The 20,012-nt window shown below is 35.1% G+C and overlaps 3 protein-coding genes across 4 annotated transcripts; 2 read left to right on the top strand and 1 right to left on the bottom strand.

The window, feature by feature from the left end:
- The first annotated feature begins 446 nt into the window (after window positions 1-446).
- On the top strand, window positions 447-4,350 carry LOC130936531 (uncharacterized). The gene is made up of 5 exons (XM_057866616.1): window positions 447-773; window positions 1,399-1,498; window positions 2,341-2,440; window positions 2,861-2,952; window positions 3,818-4,350. Exons 1-5 carry the CDS (start codon window positions 584-586, stop codon window positions 4,155-4,157), a joined length of 822 nt encoding a protein of 273 aa, XP_057722599.1. The 5' UTR covers window positions 447-583; the 3' UTR covers window positions 4,158-4,350.
- A 6,673-nt stretch (window positions 4,351-11,023) lies between these two features.
- Window positions 11,024-15,654, top strand: LOC130935705 (E3 ubiquitin-protein ligase KEG). Of its 2 annotated transcripts, XM_057865579.1 has the most exons (5): window positions 11,024-11,107; window positions 12,435-12,799; window positions 12,905-12,996; window positions 13,463-13,936; window positions 14,310-15,654. In XM_057865579.1, the coding sequence occupies exons 2-5, from the start codon at window positions 12,443-12,445 to the stop codon at window positions 15,289-15,291; spliced, it is 1,905 nt and encodes a 634-aa protein (XP_057721562.1). In that variant the 5' UTR covers window positions 11,024-11,107; window positions 12,435-12,442; the 3' UTR covers window positions 15,292-15,654. The 2 variants fall into 2 exon arrangements, with proteins under 2 accessions (XP_057721562.1, XP_057721561.1); XM_057865578.1 differs by lacking the exon at window positions 11,024-11,107 and having other exon boundaries at window positions 12,416-12,799.
- Window positions 15,655-16,565: 911 nt separating this feature from the next.
- On the bottom strand, window positions 16,566-19,739 carry LOC130932491 (uncharacterized). Its single transcript, XM_057861821.1, has 2 exons — window positions 19,454-19,739; window positions 16,566-18,995 (listed from the first exon to the last, which is right to left on the bottom strand). The coding sequence occupies exons 1-2, from the start codon at window positions 19,505-19,507 to the stop codon at window positions 16,755-16,757; spliced, it is 2,295 nt and encodes a 764-aa protein (XP_057717804.1). The 5' UTR covers window positions 19,508-19,739; the 3' UTR covers window positions 16,566-16,754.
- Window positions 19,740-20,012: the final 273 nt, after the last annotated feature.

A 20,012-nucleotide genomic window follows, 5' to 3' on the forward strand; every position in this document is an offset into this window, starting at 1 on the left:
GACATACCCTCGTCCGGCGAGTCAAGAACTAATCTGTTGTGGTATTGAACTCTATTTAAGGGTTTGTTGTTGGCTAACGGGTTGCTCCATGCATAAGGTGAGATTCGAACCCTGATACTTGCTTGAGCGGACTAATGAATTAACTACTAGACCAACACAACTTAGTATAACTAACGGTTTTTAGCGACCGGACACGAGACATATACCCTCCTCCATTTGTCCAACCTTCGTAAAAATAAAGAGAGGGCCTAGCAGAGGCCCAGACCTAGGCCCAAGAGGAAGTCCAGTCAGAGCCTGTTATTTGAGGGCACGTGTTGTTTCATGTTTGAGAGTTTGAGTGAGTCGTTAACGGTCATCCTCCCGTTCTCCAAAAATGCCTCGCTTTTTGCTTCAAACACAAACCACTCACTCAACAGTTTGTATGGAAGAAGAATTACCCCCGACACAAGCCAAAGAACAATAACATTGCGTATTCTATTCGTTCTTCTCTAAGAATCTCTTCTCGTTCCCCATTTATGCACCACTCTCTTCTCCACGCAATGTCCTTACTCACGCGCTTCTTCTCACTCACTCAGTCACCGCCATGGCACACACTAGCTTAATAATGCCGAACCCTAACCACGCTTCCTCTCCTTCTCGATCACCCTTGTCGATTCAATTCTCTTCGATCCCAACCATGGACCGCATTTTCTCCAGTAAGAGTTTCCTTTATAATAGGCTTCGATCTCAGCCTCTCAGCCTTACTGTTCTCAAATTGGATGGATCTACCTTCGGTATGTATTCGCTCCCTGCACCAATTTTAATTTGCCGTTGCGGTTACGGTTATGGTTGTTACATTTCTGAAAAGGTTATGAGAGAAACGAATGAGTTAGTTATTTATTCGGTTGTGGAAAATGCAAAAACTGCAATGCAGTTGTATCTGTGGACTTGAATTACAACGATTCAACTCATAGCCTTTGTTTGTTGAGCAGGTGCAAGTATTATCCCGCACCATAATATGAAATGCATGATTTCACTAAATTATATAAAAAAACAAGGAAATCTGTTATTTGAAATAACTTAATTGGAGCATATGCATACTAAATTGCATTGAATTGTTTGTTGTTATCGAACTTTCATTCATATTAAGATGAAATTTTGAAAATTTTGCAAAAATAACCTGTTAAATTGGTAGAAGAGTTTCTGTGCTGAAACTGTGGAGATGTTGTTTAGTATGCAACTATGATTGTAGTTGCCAACATGTTGCAGTGTGGCAACAATTCTAGTTGTGAAATTGTGAACCATAATCGAAATATTTTTTAATAGCATTGTTCTATACATCTTTTTCTCCCCCACCTGAAAACAATATTTGGTGTTGTTTTTGGAACATTGATACCAGAGACCATTGGTACTTTGCAGATATTCAAGTTGAGAAGACAGCAACTATTGCTGAGCTTAAGGAGGCGGTGAAGGTGGTGTTCAGTCACATGCCTCAAAAGGGGCCAGGGAAGATTTCATGGTGTGTGTTATGTATGTTACTGTGTTGTTTACTTGGTTTTCAGTGTGGCAATGTATGATTTTTTTTACTTATTTGACTGTTGAAGAATTTCTTGGCTGTGTACTTTAATAATTTTTAGCTGCTATGATGCACGGACACTAGCACTGACACGGGACACGCCGACACGCGAATTTTAAAATTTTACATGGCACGGGACACACATACATATAAAATATAAAGTATTTTTTAGATAAATTGTAATGATATTTTGATATTTTATTGATGTTAAAATATAAATTAAAATTTTAAATTATTTTTAATGTCTTATTTTAATTATATCAAGTATTTAAAATGTTTTTGTTTTAATAAATAATAATATATACTATATCTAAATTTATTTTAAAAATATATGTTAAGAATAAGATTGGACACGCTGACATATGATGGTATTTAGGTGTGTCTGGAAAAAAAAAATTTATTTTTTTATTAAGATACGTTTGGACACAGCATACACGCGTGTCGGACGAGTGTCGGTGAGTGTCGTGTCCGAAATGTGTCCGACGCGTGAACACGACAACTCAGCGAAGTGTCCGTGCTTCATAGATTTTTAGTCTGCTGCAACCAATGGACTATAATTAGTTCTGGAGTATTGAAAATTGTTGTTAAATACCTGATAAACCTAGGCAAAAGGAAACATTTTGCTTTGTTGTTCAACCTTGGATTAGAAGTGAGATGTTATTGTTTTTTCATTGTAGTTCAGACAATTACTAGGTCAACTTAATCTGTTTTTCCTTTTTCTGTACAAATTAATATGTAATATGTTCTCTGATTATATAATCACATATTTTACTTTCATTGTGAAGGCCACATGTTTGGCGGCAGTTTTGCTTATGCTATGATGGACAGAAGCTTGTTAAAGATGACGATTACCTGAGAAATTATGGCATCAAGGATGGTGATCAGGTTTGTAGATCCAAGTCTTTCATATGTCATCTAAATATTCACGTGTTAATGATATGCACTGAATCACCCTTAAACTGTTCTTTCCTATGCTCTTCTGAACCTTCTCCCATTGTACTAATTTGGTGTCTATAGGATTTGTTTCAGTCGTCAGGAATGTTGATTTGTAACTTAATTTTCTTCCTAAGCCTTAATTTGTTTCAGTCGTCAGGAGTGTTGTATTGTAACTTAATTTTTGGTGTCTATAGTATTTGAGGAATGGAATATATCTCATAAGTGGCATTGGCAAGTATCATGTGTGAATAAATAGTTTAAGAACTACCTCATTCTTGAACTACTTGTTTAGCATAATATCTATACTATGTTCTTGTTAGAAGGTTTTCATTGATCATAATAGTTATTGTTTTATTTTGCTATGCAAAGCTTCGTTTCATCCGCCATGTCTCAAACTATTATGGTGCTCGAAGAAGAAAGCGATCAAAGAAACGAGTTTTCTATTTTAAACAGCACAGCAGGTACTAAATTTCGTACGGTCCCATAGGTTAGCTATAAAAACAAATATTCAGCAGTTGGCTGGATGATTTAGGATCAATATGCTGTTTGCCAGGTTGCAGTTAGTTTAGTTGAATCTTGCAATATGTTTAACAATATGTTTAACGAAGTCCTGTGTCTAAACTATCCAACTATATTAACATAAGCAGCTCTGTTTTGGGTTACTGAAAATTTTTGTTTGTTTTGTGCTTGAATCTTCACATATGTTAGATTTAGGGCACATTGGTTTTAACTTTTAACCATTTTATCAATACTCTGTCAAAACATCTGTGAAATCATGTTGGACTACACAAGGACTTGCTTTCTTGGCTATTTGTTTTTTCTTGCCATTTAGCTTGATCTCATCACATTTTGCAAAAGTACAGCTTTCCGTCTGCTACAACTAAATAATGTGCATTGCATTTATCATTCCATATCAAAATTTCTCTCATGCATTTCTTTCTATCTCTAATTTCCTTTGATGGAGGCAGTTAAGTACCGCATATTTCTAAATAGAGGACACCTCTACCTAGCTAATGATTTTTATATTGTATATAAATGTTTCAATTCTGCATATTGAAATCTGCTAAAAATACTACATTGTCTCTGTATTTCGTTTCTATTCTTTGTGTACCTTTTCTAATTAGGCTACACTTTTTTCCCCCTTTTCATTTTTTGGAGTTTGCTAGACCCACATTTGAATATGTAGAGATGGTGATCCTAAATTAAATTGTAAATTTACATAAATGTTGCTATGAACATCCTTTATATTGATTCATACATGCTGATATGGTATTACTCCCAAAAAATGTCTTTGCACTATCTGAGTGACATAAATGGAAAGTGCAGGTCATCCTCGCAAGTGAATAGCTATCAACCTAAAGAACATAGTGATGATGATGAAGAAGAAGAAATTTGTTCCGATGAGGTAGCCACTGAGGATAGGAAGATCGAGTTGTACAATAAAGTACGAGTTCATGTTGGAAAGAACAAGTTAACCAGCTTTGTTGCAGAATTATTCTCGTACAACAGGCTGCCCATTGTGCCGAAAACGAGAACTCAAAGTAGGATATTCTTCCCCTCAGTGGTTGCCAAATGTTTACTAGGAAGTTTTAGAAAGATGAGAAGAGTCATAAGCTTTCGCAGGAGGGGACACTATCCTTGGAGGGATATCAGAAGACAGTATTGATTTGTTGAATAAATGTGTTTCTTTACTTCCTAGACAATACTGCAAACGAAGCCCAAGATTGTTGGAAAATTTTTTGTTCATAATTATGCACTTTTGTTTCTTTTTAGTAGTGGTGGCAATAGTGTCATCAACTCATCATAGAACAACAAATATCTATTTTGTGTTCTTACCTTACCATTTAGAGTTGAACTATCTGTACATATGATAATAAGATATTACATTCTGATTCTGTTATGTGTATTTTGATATTTATATAGCTTTTGTTGTTGTTCTTCTTCTGCTTGTCAATAAATATTAGTCTTGATAATTTCTTATGGACAGAGCAAATGAAAAGATTTTATCCGATTAATAATATCTTGCTTTACGCCAAATGAAAAGCGATTCAAATATGCCTGTCAATAAATAAGAATATTGAAAATTGTAATAAATATGAAATGTTAATAAAGCTATCCTCTATCTCAATTTCTCTCTTGTTATCAAATTAGCAATATTTATTCATACTCTTAGTTACATACATCATTCATTGCATGCAACCTTACATTCGTAATCATATCACAAACCCTTAACACAATCACACAAAACACAAGCAAAATCCCAATGATGTACCCAAGTCTCTGAGACTCTGATCTAAATAAACTCTACAAATTTTTCACAACCCTCTTTCTTTATTAGTTAAATACTTTTCCAAGAGCTATGTATATACTATATAGCATGCTGGATGAGATCCTGATGCCATAATCACTTGATTATCTATTTTTCAATCAATAGTCATTGGTCAGGTAAAATAGTCTCATAAGCTAAGGCACACATTTTCGTTTTGTGTATCTGAGTGACGTATTGGAATTTTTTCTGTTTGTTTGTACGACAGGCTAAGTAAACGTGGCAAACAACGACCTCTTCTTTCGCTTATAAGTTGTTATGCTTGTTCATCAATCAGAGACCACACTACTAATAAGAAAGGATTTGCTGAAGAATATTGGAGGGAAAAAACATCATGAATGAGTTTGGATGTTGGAACTCAAAACATTGGAATTGATTTGATTTACAAATCAAATCCTCTATTGGAATTGATAAAAATTTAAAACTGTATTAATTTCAAAATCTTATCTATTTAGAATTAACTAAAATGAATCTCTTTAAAATTTAAAGAATGTCGTGAGAATTAAAATAATTTATTGTGCTAAAATACAAAAAGATACTTTTACACACTATTTTAAATTCAGATCCTTTTTATCCCGCGCTCTCTCTTTTTCTCCATAAATTATTAGTACAGGACAAAAAATTGTAATTTATTTATAATTCTTCCTAGCAAATTATTAGTAAAATATAATATACCTATTAATCAAATCATAAAAAAATAAATAAATATTGGTAAATCAACCCCCCGCTTCATTACTTCCTAAAAATCACAATATGTTTGCTTTTTTTCTTGGCTTCATCAATTGAAAGTTTACCAAGTTAAGAACATGATGCTGCTTTCTAATTAACCAATTAGTGTTAACCTCCACTTTGGTTTTGAGATTGATGAGTTATACTGATTTAGTTCTTGAGATTTTAATTGTTATAATTTAATCCCCAAATTTAAAAATGTACACCATGATAGTTTTTCGGATATTTTTTGTCACCAAATTTCATTGTTGTTATTGACGTGGCCTAACTCTTGCCATACTGAATATAGACGATGTCGTATGTATTTTGACGCTAAATAAAGCTAATAACGATATCGTTTGAAATCTTTTTTATATTAAAATGTTATATCTCTCCATTTTAATTATTTCGTCTTCTCTTTTTTCACTTAGCTTCACACACAAAAATATGGGTAAAACACAGTAAAAATTGCCTCATTGATATTTACTTTGATTATGATAAGATTAAAGAATGTTGATGGCATGTTCTTAAAAAAAAAATTAGATATTGATTTAAGAAAATTCTGATAATGAATTAAGGGAGATATACTTCATAAATAAGAAAAATGATGACTTCATTGATATTTATTTTGAGCATGTTGTGTTATTACCGGAAGTAGTAGAGGGTTCTGATACTCTCGAAATCCTCTTCGACTTGGAGTTTTGGTAGTTGAGTGCATGAAATTTTGGCTACCACCTAAAATTATAATCATAAACCTGCAACGATACACAATAGAAAAGAAGAACAACTAAAAGAAGAAATAGAAAAAGATGAAGAAGAAGAAGATTCGAAATAAAATTGTGGTTTAAGTTATAAAAGGAAAAAAGGGCCAAATCAATGCAATTATACTTTTAATACAGTTTAGTATGCTGTTAATATATCAAACGTAGCAAGAGTTAGGCCACGTTATTAATAGCGTTGAGTTTCAATAACAAAAAATATATAAGAGATTAACATAGTATATTTTCTTAAATTTAAAAACCAAATTATAATAATTAAGATCTCAAAAATTAAATCAGTGTAACTTACTAATTTTAGAAACCACAGTAAACTTAACTCTAACCAACTATATTAATGTACATGATCTTGTCCTATCAACATTATTTATTCTAGTGAGCATGATTGCATGAAGCCAAAATAAAAAGGATGGTTGATGTTCTAAATATGAAAGATCAAGTTGTACTATCCAAATGCATCTAACTTTATTTAAATTATTTGACCTCAATATTTATGACTTATCTAACAGAGATCTGACATGTTTTATTTATTTATTTATTTATTTTTGGTATGAATTTGTGTTAGACTTTGAATACAAGTTCATCTCATAGTGCATGCCTATTTATTTCCTTAACACAAGGCTATTTTCCTTTTCCTGATATTTTTTTTTTTTTTGAATCAAAGGGAGCTCAACACATAGAGTAGATCATGTAAGAGCTACAAGAAGCAAATTCCAATAAACCAACTCCTAGTCATCTTCGGTACGGCCATCAACAACTAAAAGGGTCATCACTGCTCCATTCCTCAGAGTACCTGAATAACCTGTTTATCATGTCTTTCACGTCGGAATTATTGTCTCGGAAGATCCTACCATTCTTTTCTAGCCAGGTTGTCCAGATAACTGCAAAGAACCCAATGAATCACCTCTTTCTGTCTACCTTCCTTACAGACAAAGTCGTCCAGCTTTCGAAATGCTCCTTTAGTGTACCTAAAAAGCTCCACCTTCGTCCCAAGGCCAGCAGCCAAGCACACCACACCTGCCATGTGACCTCGCAATCGAGAAACAAATGAAAAGTAGTTTCCTCAGCCTTACCACAGAGCACACACCTATTGTCCTGCTGATCAATAACCCGTAATCTACAAAGTCTATCCTTAGTGTTCACCCTTCCAACCAAGACAAACCAAGTAAACAGCTCAACCCTCGGAGGGACAAACCCTTTCCAGACAGCCCGGGTGAAGTTATAGCTTGTGATTTCCTCCGGTAGGACTTCCGCCTGCAGAACCTGCCCAAAGGAAGTAGTTGAGTAAATCAGTAAACTCCTGTTTTATCGAATTTCCATACCACGCCATCCTCTTTTTCAGTGGTTGGCTAAACCGACTGTAGCATCTCATGAAACTGGTGTACTAAATCCAACTCCCATTGGAACAAGTCTCTCTTCCACTGGAAGCTCCAAATCCACTCAAACCCATCCCAAAACCCACAATCTCCTATCACGAATATGTGAAGGTTCGAAACCGAATAGAGCCTAGGAAACATTTCTTTCAGCACCCCAGATGGCAACCAGCTATCCTTCCAGAACCGGATCGTTCTGCCATTTTCGAGCTCCATAGACAACCCGCTAATCATCTTTTCTCTCAGCTGCAACTCACTAATTTGTAGCTGGCAGATATCTCGCCAAGGACCCCCTCGGGTGGGAACCGGCTGGCCTCGCAACATCACCGTAGGATTTATGTTGTTACAAGAGCAAACAACTTGCTTCCATAAAGGACAGTCTTCTTTTGAGAACCTCCACCACCACTTGAACAGCAAGGCTATATTTCTAATCACCGCATCACCAACTCCCAAACCACCTGCCTTCTTCGGAGCCATGACTACTTCCCATTTCACAAGCGGTAATTCGTGCTTCCCGTCCTCTGTACTCCACAAAAATCATCGTTGAAGGGAGATCAAACTTTTCCACCACTGTCTTCGGCATCTTATATAAGCTGAGGTAGTAGATAGGCAAGCTGTTAAGCACCGACTTAATGAGGACCAGCTTACCCACTTTGTTGAGAGTCTTTGCTTTCCACGTACTGAGCTTTTCTTCGACCTTGTTAATCACCGGTTTCCATGTCTTTACCAGTCTCGGATTTGCTCCCAGGGAAATGCCCAGATATCTGACAGGTAATGATGCCTCCTTACACCCCAACAACAGACACATTCTACGGACCCATCTCTGATCACAATTGACGGGAATAAAGTAGGAATTTTCAAAATTAATGTTCAACCCAGACATTAGTTTAAAGCATCGGAGCAGTCGCTGATAATTCCTGATGGTCTCCTCCTCAGGAGGGCAGAAAAAAATTGTGTCGTCCGCAAATTGCAAGTGAGATAACTTGATATGATCCCTACCAAGTAGTAGTGGAGATATATGACCATTTCTTACTGTCTCTCCAATCATTCTATGGAGGACATCCACAACTAAAACGGCCTCTCCAATTATTCTATGGAGGACATCCACAACTAAAACAAACCGGAATGGGAACAACGGGTCTCCTTATCACAAGCCCCTTTACATTTTGAAAGACTTCGTAAGTGACCCATTTTCCTAATAATTATATGTCCAATAGTTTATAAATTATAATGAATATCTATGAATTTACAGTATCATTTAACAAATTAAAATTCGAGTTCCACAAAGTATATAGCTTAATGATTTGTATAAAATATATATTAAAATATAAATATATATTAAATATTATATATATTGATATATAAATACATAATAATTGATTTGATAACTAAATTTTAATATATCAATAAATTATAATTTAAATGACAGAATCTTCTCATACTTATTTAAAAAGTGGTGAATTTTAGCCTCCGATTTTCTTATATTTGATAAAAAAAAAAACTAAATTTTAATAAGTAGCATAGAAGTATCGAATTAACCAATTAAAAAAGTGTTCAATTATTTTCATCCCACCAACCAATTAATTGATTGAGAATTATAGATCAAATAATCGATGATGATGGAGGCTCTTGCAAATTATAGATCTAACGAAGATTAAGAATGGCGCCAAAATATTAACAAGACCTGAGACTTGTAGTTTACGAAGATCGTTGAAGTGAAGATGACAAAGGAGCAAATAGAGCAATGGCGTTAGAATCGGAGAGTCATAGAAGGAAGCGTATAGCTTTGTAATTTGTAACGGACTAATTGAACACTCCACCGCATTTCTGCGTCACCGTCTATGTGGGTCCCGCAACCATAATTACCACTTTATCCTCTTTTTTTCCTCAACCAAAAATCTTCTCTTGCTTTTCTTCAATTTTTTGAGTGAAAAAGGAAAGTAATATTTATATTACAAAATTCTTTGTATTAGGAGTCAAAGGAACTACTACGGGTGTGTATGGTCGAGTGAAATCGTAATTTAGATCTGACTCGAAATATATATTAGATTTATTTATTAGATCCGAATCTGATCTTAGATCCGATGAAATTTATACAGTTTTGGATCACGATTATATTGGATAAAAATAGAGTAAAAATTGGGTCGTTAACATTACATTACTTTGATACCTTCTTATAAGTTAGCATGTGAAAATATCTAAATTTTTAAAATTTTAACTATTATTTGACATGATAAAATTCATTTAGAAAAATATAACAAGAACCAATTCTTCTCTAAAATTAAAACATAATCATAATCAATACTAATATTGTCTAATAACGCCAAATATTTAAATCAATACAAATAACACAATATTATGCATTAATTAATCTAAAATCTTATGCATTTTAAACATAAAACATTAATTTATAGTCTTATAATAACTAATAACACAAAATATTAAGATTTATAACACTTAAATTTCACATAAAAATAGTCATCATTCATCGTTAATACACAAAATATTACTTGTGTATGATAACCGGGCCAATTTCAGGTGATCCGAGTCATGGCCCGGACCCGACCCAAAATAATGACCGAGTCTATTTTTAAGATCTTTACCCGATCATAAACCCGGCAAAATCACACCAAATTAAACCCGGTGAAATATACAAAAGTTAAATTATTATTATAATTATTATTATTATCTTGTAAAAATATGAATGAAAACAAATTATTTTTAATATTGTATATACATTTTTGCACTGAAAATAATCTTTTGCTCATTGTATAAACGCTTTTCTTTGTATTTTTTTTAGTAAACTCTAAAATTATCATTGACAAAATTTTGGTCGGTAATTTTTAATAAAATAAAATATATATAACTCTCTAAAATTTTAGAACATAATATGTAATAAAATAAAATACAAAAAAAAACTATTAGTGTATCAAATACTTCTAATATTAGTATAGAAATAAGATGATTTTATTAGTTAATTATGTTTTTAGATTAATTTTCAATTAACAATATAAAAAAATCCTATTAGTTGTTATTAAAATATTGATAATAAAATATTGATAATAAAATTGTGTTTGATAGTGTAGTAGGATGGAATAAAATATAAATTCTTCTCTAATATATTATGATAAAAAAAAGGTGATTTATTCATAAAAAAAGAAAAGAAAAAAATAGCTTGATTGATAGATTTATTTGTTTTAAATTAAAGAATTAGATATTAATGTATCTTTTATTAAAATAAAATTCTCTAATATTTAAAAAATATATTTTTTTTTTTAAAAATTAATTTACCCAAAGAAATTGACCATTTTAGGTATTTAATCCTACTTTTCACTTTCATCTCAGTTCAGTTCATGTTTCTCTCTTTGCAACTGCATTCCTCCATTTCCTCGTTTGTTTAATTTTCTGGGAGATTCATACGCAGAGAAATAAGGTCCTTTTCTTTCTTCCACAATAAAAACAACTCTTTTTGTTAATCTCTGTTGAAATTTCAATTCTCTTCGCTGTAGCTTTTGGTTTGTTACTCCTTTCTCACTCACACTTACTGCTTCAGCTTACACTCCCATTTTCTTTCCCAATTTTCTTCTTTTCTCTTTCGTTTTCTGCTTCGGTTTGGTATGCTTCTGGTTTCGCTGTGTTGCTGTGCAATTTTGTTATTTATTTATTTTGAACTTCGGTTTGGTTATTCAATTTGTCAAACCGGTTGAAACTAAAATCAAATTAAGAAGAAGTGGATAAAGTTACATGTTTTTGTTTTCAGTTTTTGATTCTTCTTTTTGGTTCTAAGACGGTAAAGAAGAGTTTGCATGAGCTGATGATGGTTACTTACTTGTGTGCATGCGTGTGTTGACTTGTTTATCACTGGAATTTGTGGGATTCTTTATTATTTTCAGTTCATTATATCCCTATGTTTGTTGATCAGAAATTTGTGCAATTGAGTGAATTATGGTAGATATTAGTATTATCATAATGTTTCTTAAGTGTGTCTGCGGTTTAGTAGAATCAATTCTAGCAAAATTGATTTAGTTTAGAATTGATCTTGATGTAACATTATTTATATCTAATACAAAGGAAAAGTTTCCTTTTATATGGAGGTGGATCTGGAAAAAAAAGACTGGAATTGATTCTGATATGGGCTTGAATTTAAACCAAACAAAATGCAGAACATTCAAAATCAAAAGTTAATTGAATGTTCATGGGAGGAGGAGGAACAAAAAGAAGGGGGTGGGGGGGGGGGTGGTTATGTTTTGTTCGTCAAATATTATTTTCTTAAACCTGGAGTATTATTTATTGATCACGAAATATTAGGTTGTTGTTTATGCAATAACACAGTAAAAGGTTCATTTGTGGTGCCATTTTCAAGAGTTATGTTAGAATTGAAGTTATGGGATTCCAGTGTTGGGTGTGGTTTTCACAAGGTATGAGCCAAATATTTACAGATGTTCAACAAATCTGGGTTTGTTGACTCTGTCTAATGAACGAACCTTCGACACCATATGCAGTGGGTAGATTGTTATTCCTTGAAAACCATTACATCATTAATAGTAATTTAAATTCGTCGACATGCCTACTTGTTTGGTTTATTGTTGAGAGGAGAAAGTTATCATCATTATGGCATTCTTGGTTTTTTTTTTCCTTTTAATTATTGTGTTTTTACAGTGTTGACTAACAACCAATTGTCATATATGCGTGCACATTTGAATAATTGTAGTTGGATTTGTACATTTTGCTAAGTTAATTTATGAATGTTACAACTTCAGATTCAGGAATGGCTAGAGAAGTCATTTCCACTCCACCTGGTGCTTCATTTGACTATGATCTCTTGGAAGGTGATTCTGACATTCCGGGAACTGTTTCCAGGGGCACAAGTCCCTGGATAGAACCTGAAAGATTGAAACTCAGACACAGGATTGGTCGGGGACCTTTTGGGGATCTATGGCTAGCAACTCATCATCATTCCACTGAAGATTATGATGAGTACCATGAAGTTGCTGCTAAGATGTTATATCCAATCAGAGAGGATAATACAAAGATTATATTAGAGAAGTTCAATGAATTATATTCTATGTGCCAAGGAGTTGCTAGTGTTTGCTGGCTACATGGAATTTCAATCATAAATGGAAGGGTTAGAGTTGGACTGTGGCACTGTGCAATTTAGTTCAACAACATAGCTGAGTTTTAACTTTCTGTTTGATCTCTATCTAGTTTACATGTTTGTTTATGTTCGCAGATATGCATCATTATGAATTTGTATGAGGGTTCAGTTGGTGACAAGATGGCTAGACTTAGAGAAGGACGGGTTTCGTTGAAAGATGTTTTAAGGTAATATTGGTTTATTTAGTGAATTATCATTGCTTTATCTTTCACAATACTAGTGACTCAATATACCTATTTTTAGTGTGAAGATTAAAGAGTTTAATTAACATAGGAATGGTGTAAACTTTACATTGTCTCATTTGATCAAACTCTTGTATTTGTAAACTTTTCGAAATAATAAGTAATTGAGTGATGCTTAGAGCGATAAGATGATATGTAAATAGAATAAAAAATGTGAAAACATTTTAGAGAATATGGGTTAACAAAAATGTATATGCTTACACACAATGGGTAGTTTGCTCTCATTATATGTTTAACCCAATTATATTTGTCGAGTAGATTTATAAGGGTTAAAATGGGAAACAAAAGCAGACACAAACCCAAAACAGTCCCATCTTTATGTGTGTGTGTGTGTGTGTATGGCAACAGGGGTGGGGACTGGTCGAAAGTAAGACCATTTTACTGTTTGCAGGTATGGTATCAATCTGGCTCAAGGTGTTTTGGAACTTCACTCTAAAGGGATCCTTATTCTCAACCTTAAACCATTTAATGTTCTTCTTGATGACAATGATCAAGCGATTTTGGGAGATGTTGGCATTCCCAACCTCTTGCTTGGCTCCTCGTGTCTAAGCTCAGATATGGCTCAGAGGCTTGGAACTGCAAATTACATGGCTCCAGAGCAATGGGAACCAGAGATCAGAGGCCCTATATCCTTTGAAACAGACTCGTGGGGATTCGGCTGCACCATTGTTGAAATGTTGACTGGTAATCAACCTTGGTATGGATGTCCTGTTAGTGTAGTTTACAACTCAGTTGTCGAAAAGCATGAAAAACCCCTTGTTCCAAGTGGCCTTCCTTCTTCAATTGAGAATCTCCTCAATGGATGCTTTGAGTATGATTTGAGGAATCGCCCACTGATGAAAGATATTCAGCGTGTCTTCAAAAGGTTTGTATCCTTTAATTTCTTTTTCAATTTAAAAAAAAAAAAAGTCATAGTTCTGACCATGCAGCGGTGCAGCTTTTTGTTAGCTTTCACAAAAGTTACCGTTTTGTTGGATTTAGCTAACTATTAAGTATAAATCAAGGTAACTGAACATTTAACATGGGTAGCTAATTAATTGAGAAACAGTGTAAGTGCTCTGCACTTTGCTTCCACTCATCCATGATCACTTTTGAACCTGGAAAAATTGAACAAATAATCTTTGAGAAAATCATGAAATTGTGTGTGACTAAGCATTTAATTTTCTAATTATCTTGAAGAAAAGAAGTATATGATACTCAAAATCATTCAGTCCTTAACTTTACTGCATACTTTGCAGCGCACTTGATGAACTGGCAAATGATGGAGGATGGAGATATCTTGGAAATGTGAAAGCTACTGCAAAATCAAGCAGCACTGGCTACACAGAGTGGTTTCTCTCAAAGGATCCTCTTCAAGTGCATGATACAGTGCGATCCAGGAAGTCTTCCAATTCATGCACATCTCAAAATATGGATGTCCCGGGTGGAACTGTTGTTGGCCTAGAACGTAATCCAGATAATGGATTTGTTCTTGTGAGGGTCCATGGAATTCATGACCCAATAAGAGTTCAAGCGTCAACTCTTGAACGTGTCACATTTGGCCTTGCGGCTGGCGATTGGGTTCGATTGAAGGATGAAAACGAGAAACACTCGCCAGTTGGCATCTTACATCACATTGACCGTGAAGGTAGAATGACTGTGGGATTTATCGGTTTGCAGACCCTTTGGAAGGGAAATTCTTCGCAGCTCGAAATGGCTAAATCATACTGTGTTGGCCAGTTTGTTAGGCTGAAAGAGAATGTCTTGAGTCCTCGATTTGAATGGCGTAAACGGAGAGGGACCTGGGCTACCGGCAAAATTTCATGGATCCTACCAAACGGGTGTTTGGTCGTCAAGTTCCCAGGGCTGCTGCCTTTTGGTAACGAATCAAGAACCTTCTTGGCTGATCCTTCTGAGGTTGAAATGGTTGATTTCAAGACTTGTCCCGGAATGATAGAGAAGTATCAACATGTAGAGGATCATCATTGGGCAATTAGGCCTGTTCTAATTGCGTTCGGCATATTCACAGCTTTGAAATTTGGCATGTTTGCTGGAAAGAAGGTTGGGAGGAGCATGAAGAAAGTTAATGCAATAGAAAGTGAAGTTGATGGTCAAAATGCTAACAATTCTACAAGGAGATCTTCCACTGCTATTATGAATCCTGGCAACCCAACTTGGGTTCCTTCGGTTGCCAACATTCTCTTTAAAGAAGGCGGCAGTTCCACTCCCACAGTTCGGTAGTTTACCATGCAATCTCAATACGGTTGGATTACTAACGACTATATTTCAGAATGAATCAATGAATTCCATCAGCTTTTATTCCATCCTATGAAAAAAAAAATGAAGATTGTAATTATGCAAAAATAGCAATTAGGTTAAATATGAAAGTAGAAAATGTACATATCCTTCACTTGGATTACCTAGACATTGTACATATGTTTCCATGCAGATGCTTTTGGATGATGCATGCTATCAAAAAGAAAACTGAATATGTGCTTGTTTAAGGTTAGAAAAGTTTGTAAGGGTGGCAGTGGCACATTTCTTATGATTGTTGCTTGATATCAATTTCTATTGATTTATGATAATTCAAAGTGTTGGAAAATATGTCGTGGTCTGAATTTAGTATTATGAGATCTGCATCCGGGACAAGCTTTAGTTCAAAGGTGAGGGAGCTGCAGGAATATGTTGATTATGGCATCAAAATTTTTGTGACGGCTAAAAAATGTCATATTGTGGTTCTGAAGCTGCAAATACGGATTTACTAGTGAATTATGGTATATGAATATAAATGATCCTTATCTGCTCCTTGAACTAGTTCTGATTATTGTAAACTATTCTACGTTCTACATTAAGCTAGGATAAGGAACCCAGAAAATGGCTTTTGTTTCTTTTTTTATTTATTTGGGTACTTCTGTACTTTCCCTATTGAATTTTTAATTGTATGCGTCGTATGGTGTAAAATTGCTCCATCGAAAGAAAATTGAATTGGCGCTTTTAAAATAATGAACCGACCCCAGGTATAGATTGAAATAATGCTTTCCTTTAAACAAAAATTTTTGGGACCAATTACAATCGTATTTTCTGAAATGCAGTGAGATTTAATCGTGATATTTATGTAACAATACATCTAATATTTTTGTATTTATAAACGACATTGTAATAATAACCCTTGCATTTCTTAAAATGAAACATGTTACCTCTTACCATTCTCAAACGTGCATTTAAATCTTAAACAATGCCCAATGATTGCAAGCATGTCATGTACTCTTTGCTATAAAATACGTTGCTTTATAAATCTAGTGTTGATAATGTATTTTAGAACGGAGAGGGTATTAAATATTTGGTATTCAGCCTATATACTCTACTGAAAGTGAGACTGCAATTTACGAGTGATAATATTCGATTCAGAACAGAAGATGGAGGAAAGGAGCAACTAAAAAACCTCTCCATCCCATTTATGTGTGGCTAAAAACAAGTTAACAGATAAGTCTGAATGCAAACTCGAACAACAAAAATAAGCTTCCACCTCCACAACTAACAGCAAACATATTTGATATCTGTACATATTACGGGCAAAACAAGTGAATACAGTATGATCCACCAAAGAGAAAAAGTCAACCTTGGCATGGCTTTTTGGGCCACAAAGGCAAAACAATATACAAAAGTACTCCTTAACCTCCTTCATATTCTTTCATTACCTCTTTCTATTTTGCAGAAACAATACCTACCTCCCTCACAAGTTGATCAGTCATAGCTGAAAGTCTAGCAATTCCTTCTTTTACCTCAGCAAAACAGGCGTTGTTCAAGTCGGTCATCGAATCAGGGTTTTGGTAAATACCGATAGCCTTGGTCAATAGTTGTCGTCTCATTTCTGCGAGTTTATGTAAAGCGCTAGTGGCAGCTTCAACTTCCGACTGAGCTGCTTCCAGCTGAAGTCTCTCAACTGCCAAATCTTCCATGCTGTTCTCACCAATTTTCTCCTGCGTCAAGGCATACCGCCTTTTGAGATCATTTGTGTCTTCGGTTAACTTTTCCCTTACTTTCTTTAACTCTTCCTCCTTTGCATCCAACCTTGCAAGTGTCATTTTGAGCTCCTCATCTTTTATTGTTAGAGCCCTGTGTGCGGCCAGAACCTCCATCTCCTTTGCTTTTAAGTTGTCTTTGGTTAACTGAAGCTCACTCTCAAGCCGTTTTTGCTGCCACCTCACTTCATTATCCGGTTCCTTGATTAGTTGCTCAAGTAGTTCACTGCCCTCTTCATGTAGTGCTCTTGATGAGTTAATATCTTCATCCTTTATGGAAGCAACCAGTTTGTTTGTAACATCTAAGATTTTTTCTAATACAGCTTCAGCCTGGGAAGCTTTCAGGTTTGTGTCTTTTAATATGTTCTCGACCGCTTTAACACGCTCATCTTTCTCCTTCAGCGAACAGGTTGCTTCAATAAGTTGTGCTTCTTTGTCCCTCAAGAGCAGCTTGAGATCAGAGATTTCATTGTTTACTTCTGCCAACGTCTTCCTAGCTTTAGAAAGTTCCAAGTCTTTCTCCTCCAAGATAGCCTGAAGAGAAGCCTTTTCAGATTTGAAATGCTGGATTTCCATCTTAGCATCAACGAGCTCCGTTTCTTTAGCATGAAGAATGGCACTTGTTTCATTAAACTCAGTACTTTTTTTCTCTAATTCTTGTTGAAGGAAAGAAACTTCTCTAACTGCCTGCTTCAAAGTTGTTCCCTCTTTCCTCAGCTCCCCTAGTAACTTCACCACAAGCTCCTTTTCCATAGTTAAATCCTGTTCGAGTTCTCTGTTCCGGGCCTCTGCAATCCTAAGTTTCGCTCGCTCACCTTCCACTTCTACTTGAGCATCGTTCAAACTTGCCATGTATGACATGACATTTTCCCTTTGCTCAGCAAGTTCAGACAGCTGCTGCTCCAACAACCGCTCTTGTTCCTCCATTTTGCCTCTAGAAGATGCGAGTGATTGCTGAGAAGAAACCAATTCAGACCTCACATCACTGAGAAGCTTCTTCACCCTTCTGAAATCTTCCAGAGTCTCATTACTCTCCTGCACGTGTCTAGAAGCATCCTCTCCCAACCGCTTAAGTTCCTCCTGTGCCAACAACCATTCCATTGCCTGCTGCTCCAAGGTAGCCTCAGCAGACTTCAGTTTTTCTTCTTCGAACTTCCTCTGAGTCAGCGAAACCTCAAGTTCCTGTTCTTTTACATGGACAGCCTTCTGGAGTTCTTGAAGCTCAATTTTTTGTTTGTTCATAACCTCATTTGTTTCAATCAAAAGTTGAGCTTTCTGTTTAAGCTCAGCATCAATAAGTGCTGCTTCTTCACTCTTCTTCACCACGTCAATCTTCATTTGCTCCACTTCTGCCTCCTTCAAGGACAGTGCCCTCTTCATGGTAGCAACCTCTTGATCACGCTCCCTGAGAAGGAGCTTCAGTACCTCCATCTGACCTGCTTGAGAAACCAAGTTAGTCTTAGCTTCCTTCATCTCCTCTTCCAGCTTCTCATACTTGGTGCGAGCAGCCGCAATTTCCCTCTCCTGTTGCTCCAACTCTTCCTTTGTGTGCTTCAACTCAGTGCTCTCCAAAATAACCGTCCTCTCTACCTCCATCAGATGCTCTTCCTTCTTTATCAATTCCCTGAGTGCAGCCTGAAGATCCGACTCAAGCATGCTAAGATTGTAAGCTAGCTGAGCATCTTCACCATCATAAGACTCGCCTGTGGCCCCAGTTGCCATCTGATGTTCCAGCTTCTGTGCTTGCTCAAACAGCTTTTCAAGGAGCAGCCTTGCAGATTTAGCAGCTCCATAGTCGTTGATGCTTGGCCTATTATCATTCAGTATTGACTTAATACAACATTTTCTCTTTTTGGTTGTCACCAAATCTATTTGGCTATGAACATTGTGAAGCTTGCTGTATTTGAACCTAACAGAGCAAAACTGCACACGGAAACAGAACCATTGCAACCATCATAATTCATGATTTTGTGAAATAACAAGTCTAATCAGCAAAAATAATCATAATGTCCTTGAACCAAAAAGAAAAGCACATCAAATGAAATCAGAAAACTAAACAAGAAATTACGATATAATCATGAATTTTTCAATGCTTTTGTAACAAATGCAAGAACAGCATTTTAAACTAAATAATCATATATCCCTATAAAGATTCATAGTTTTTCATTAGTCCATTAATTTTCACATGATATATAATATAGCCACCATTAAAGAATCCAAAAACACTAGCTATCTATATCGTACATAACATCAATATGCAGATTTATTATCAATTTCTCAAAAGAAGAAAGAATATCCGAAAGCGAAACTCTCAGCTAGGTTCATAACTAAAAATGTAATAAAATAAAAACAGAGAGAGAGGGAGAGAGAGGGAGATTTACGTGTGAGTAATATTGAGAAGAGGAAGGAAGACGAAGCGAAGAGTTGAAAGCCATTGGAATTGGAACGAGTGAGAGTGAGAGATTAATCGCCGATCGAAGAAGGAACCATAACCAAACGAATCGAAACGTTGCAGCTCCACGCTCTTGAAACAACAACCATCCGTTTCTTTATTTTCTTGGTAATTGAAACAGAGAGACTAGATAGTGTGTGTGTGAGAGAAACTGAAATAAAAGCTTGAGAATGGAGAAAAGTATTGGACTCGGTTGAATTCAGCGCAAGAAAGAAAAGAAGATGCTCAACAAACAAATGTAATATAACTTGCGCCGCTTAAATCTTGTGGTAATAAATATATGGTCCTAATAAACACCTAATTCTAAAAATATTATTTTTAATATATATTCATTATGATTATTGATTAATAAGTTTTGGATTTAGATTTGGATTTGGATCAACTGATAAAGAATCCAGTAAATAAAGTGACGTGTCCCTCTTTTAAGTCTTGATCCCTTTATCAAAACCCTCAAAAAAGATTCCTTCACCATTTTTTTAACTATTTAT

Source organism: Arachis stenosperma, chromosome 6, assembly GCF_014773155.1.
Source record: "Arachis stenosperma cultivar V10309 chromosome 6, arast.V10309.gnm1.PFL2, whole genome shotgun sequence".
In the NCBI taxonomy this organism is placed as follows: Eukaryota; Viridiplantae; Streptophyta; class Magnoliopsida; order Fabales; family Fabaceae; genus Arachis; species Arachis stenosperma.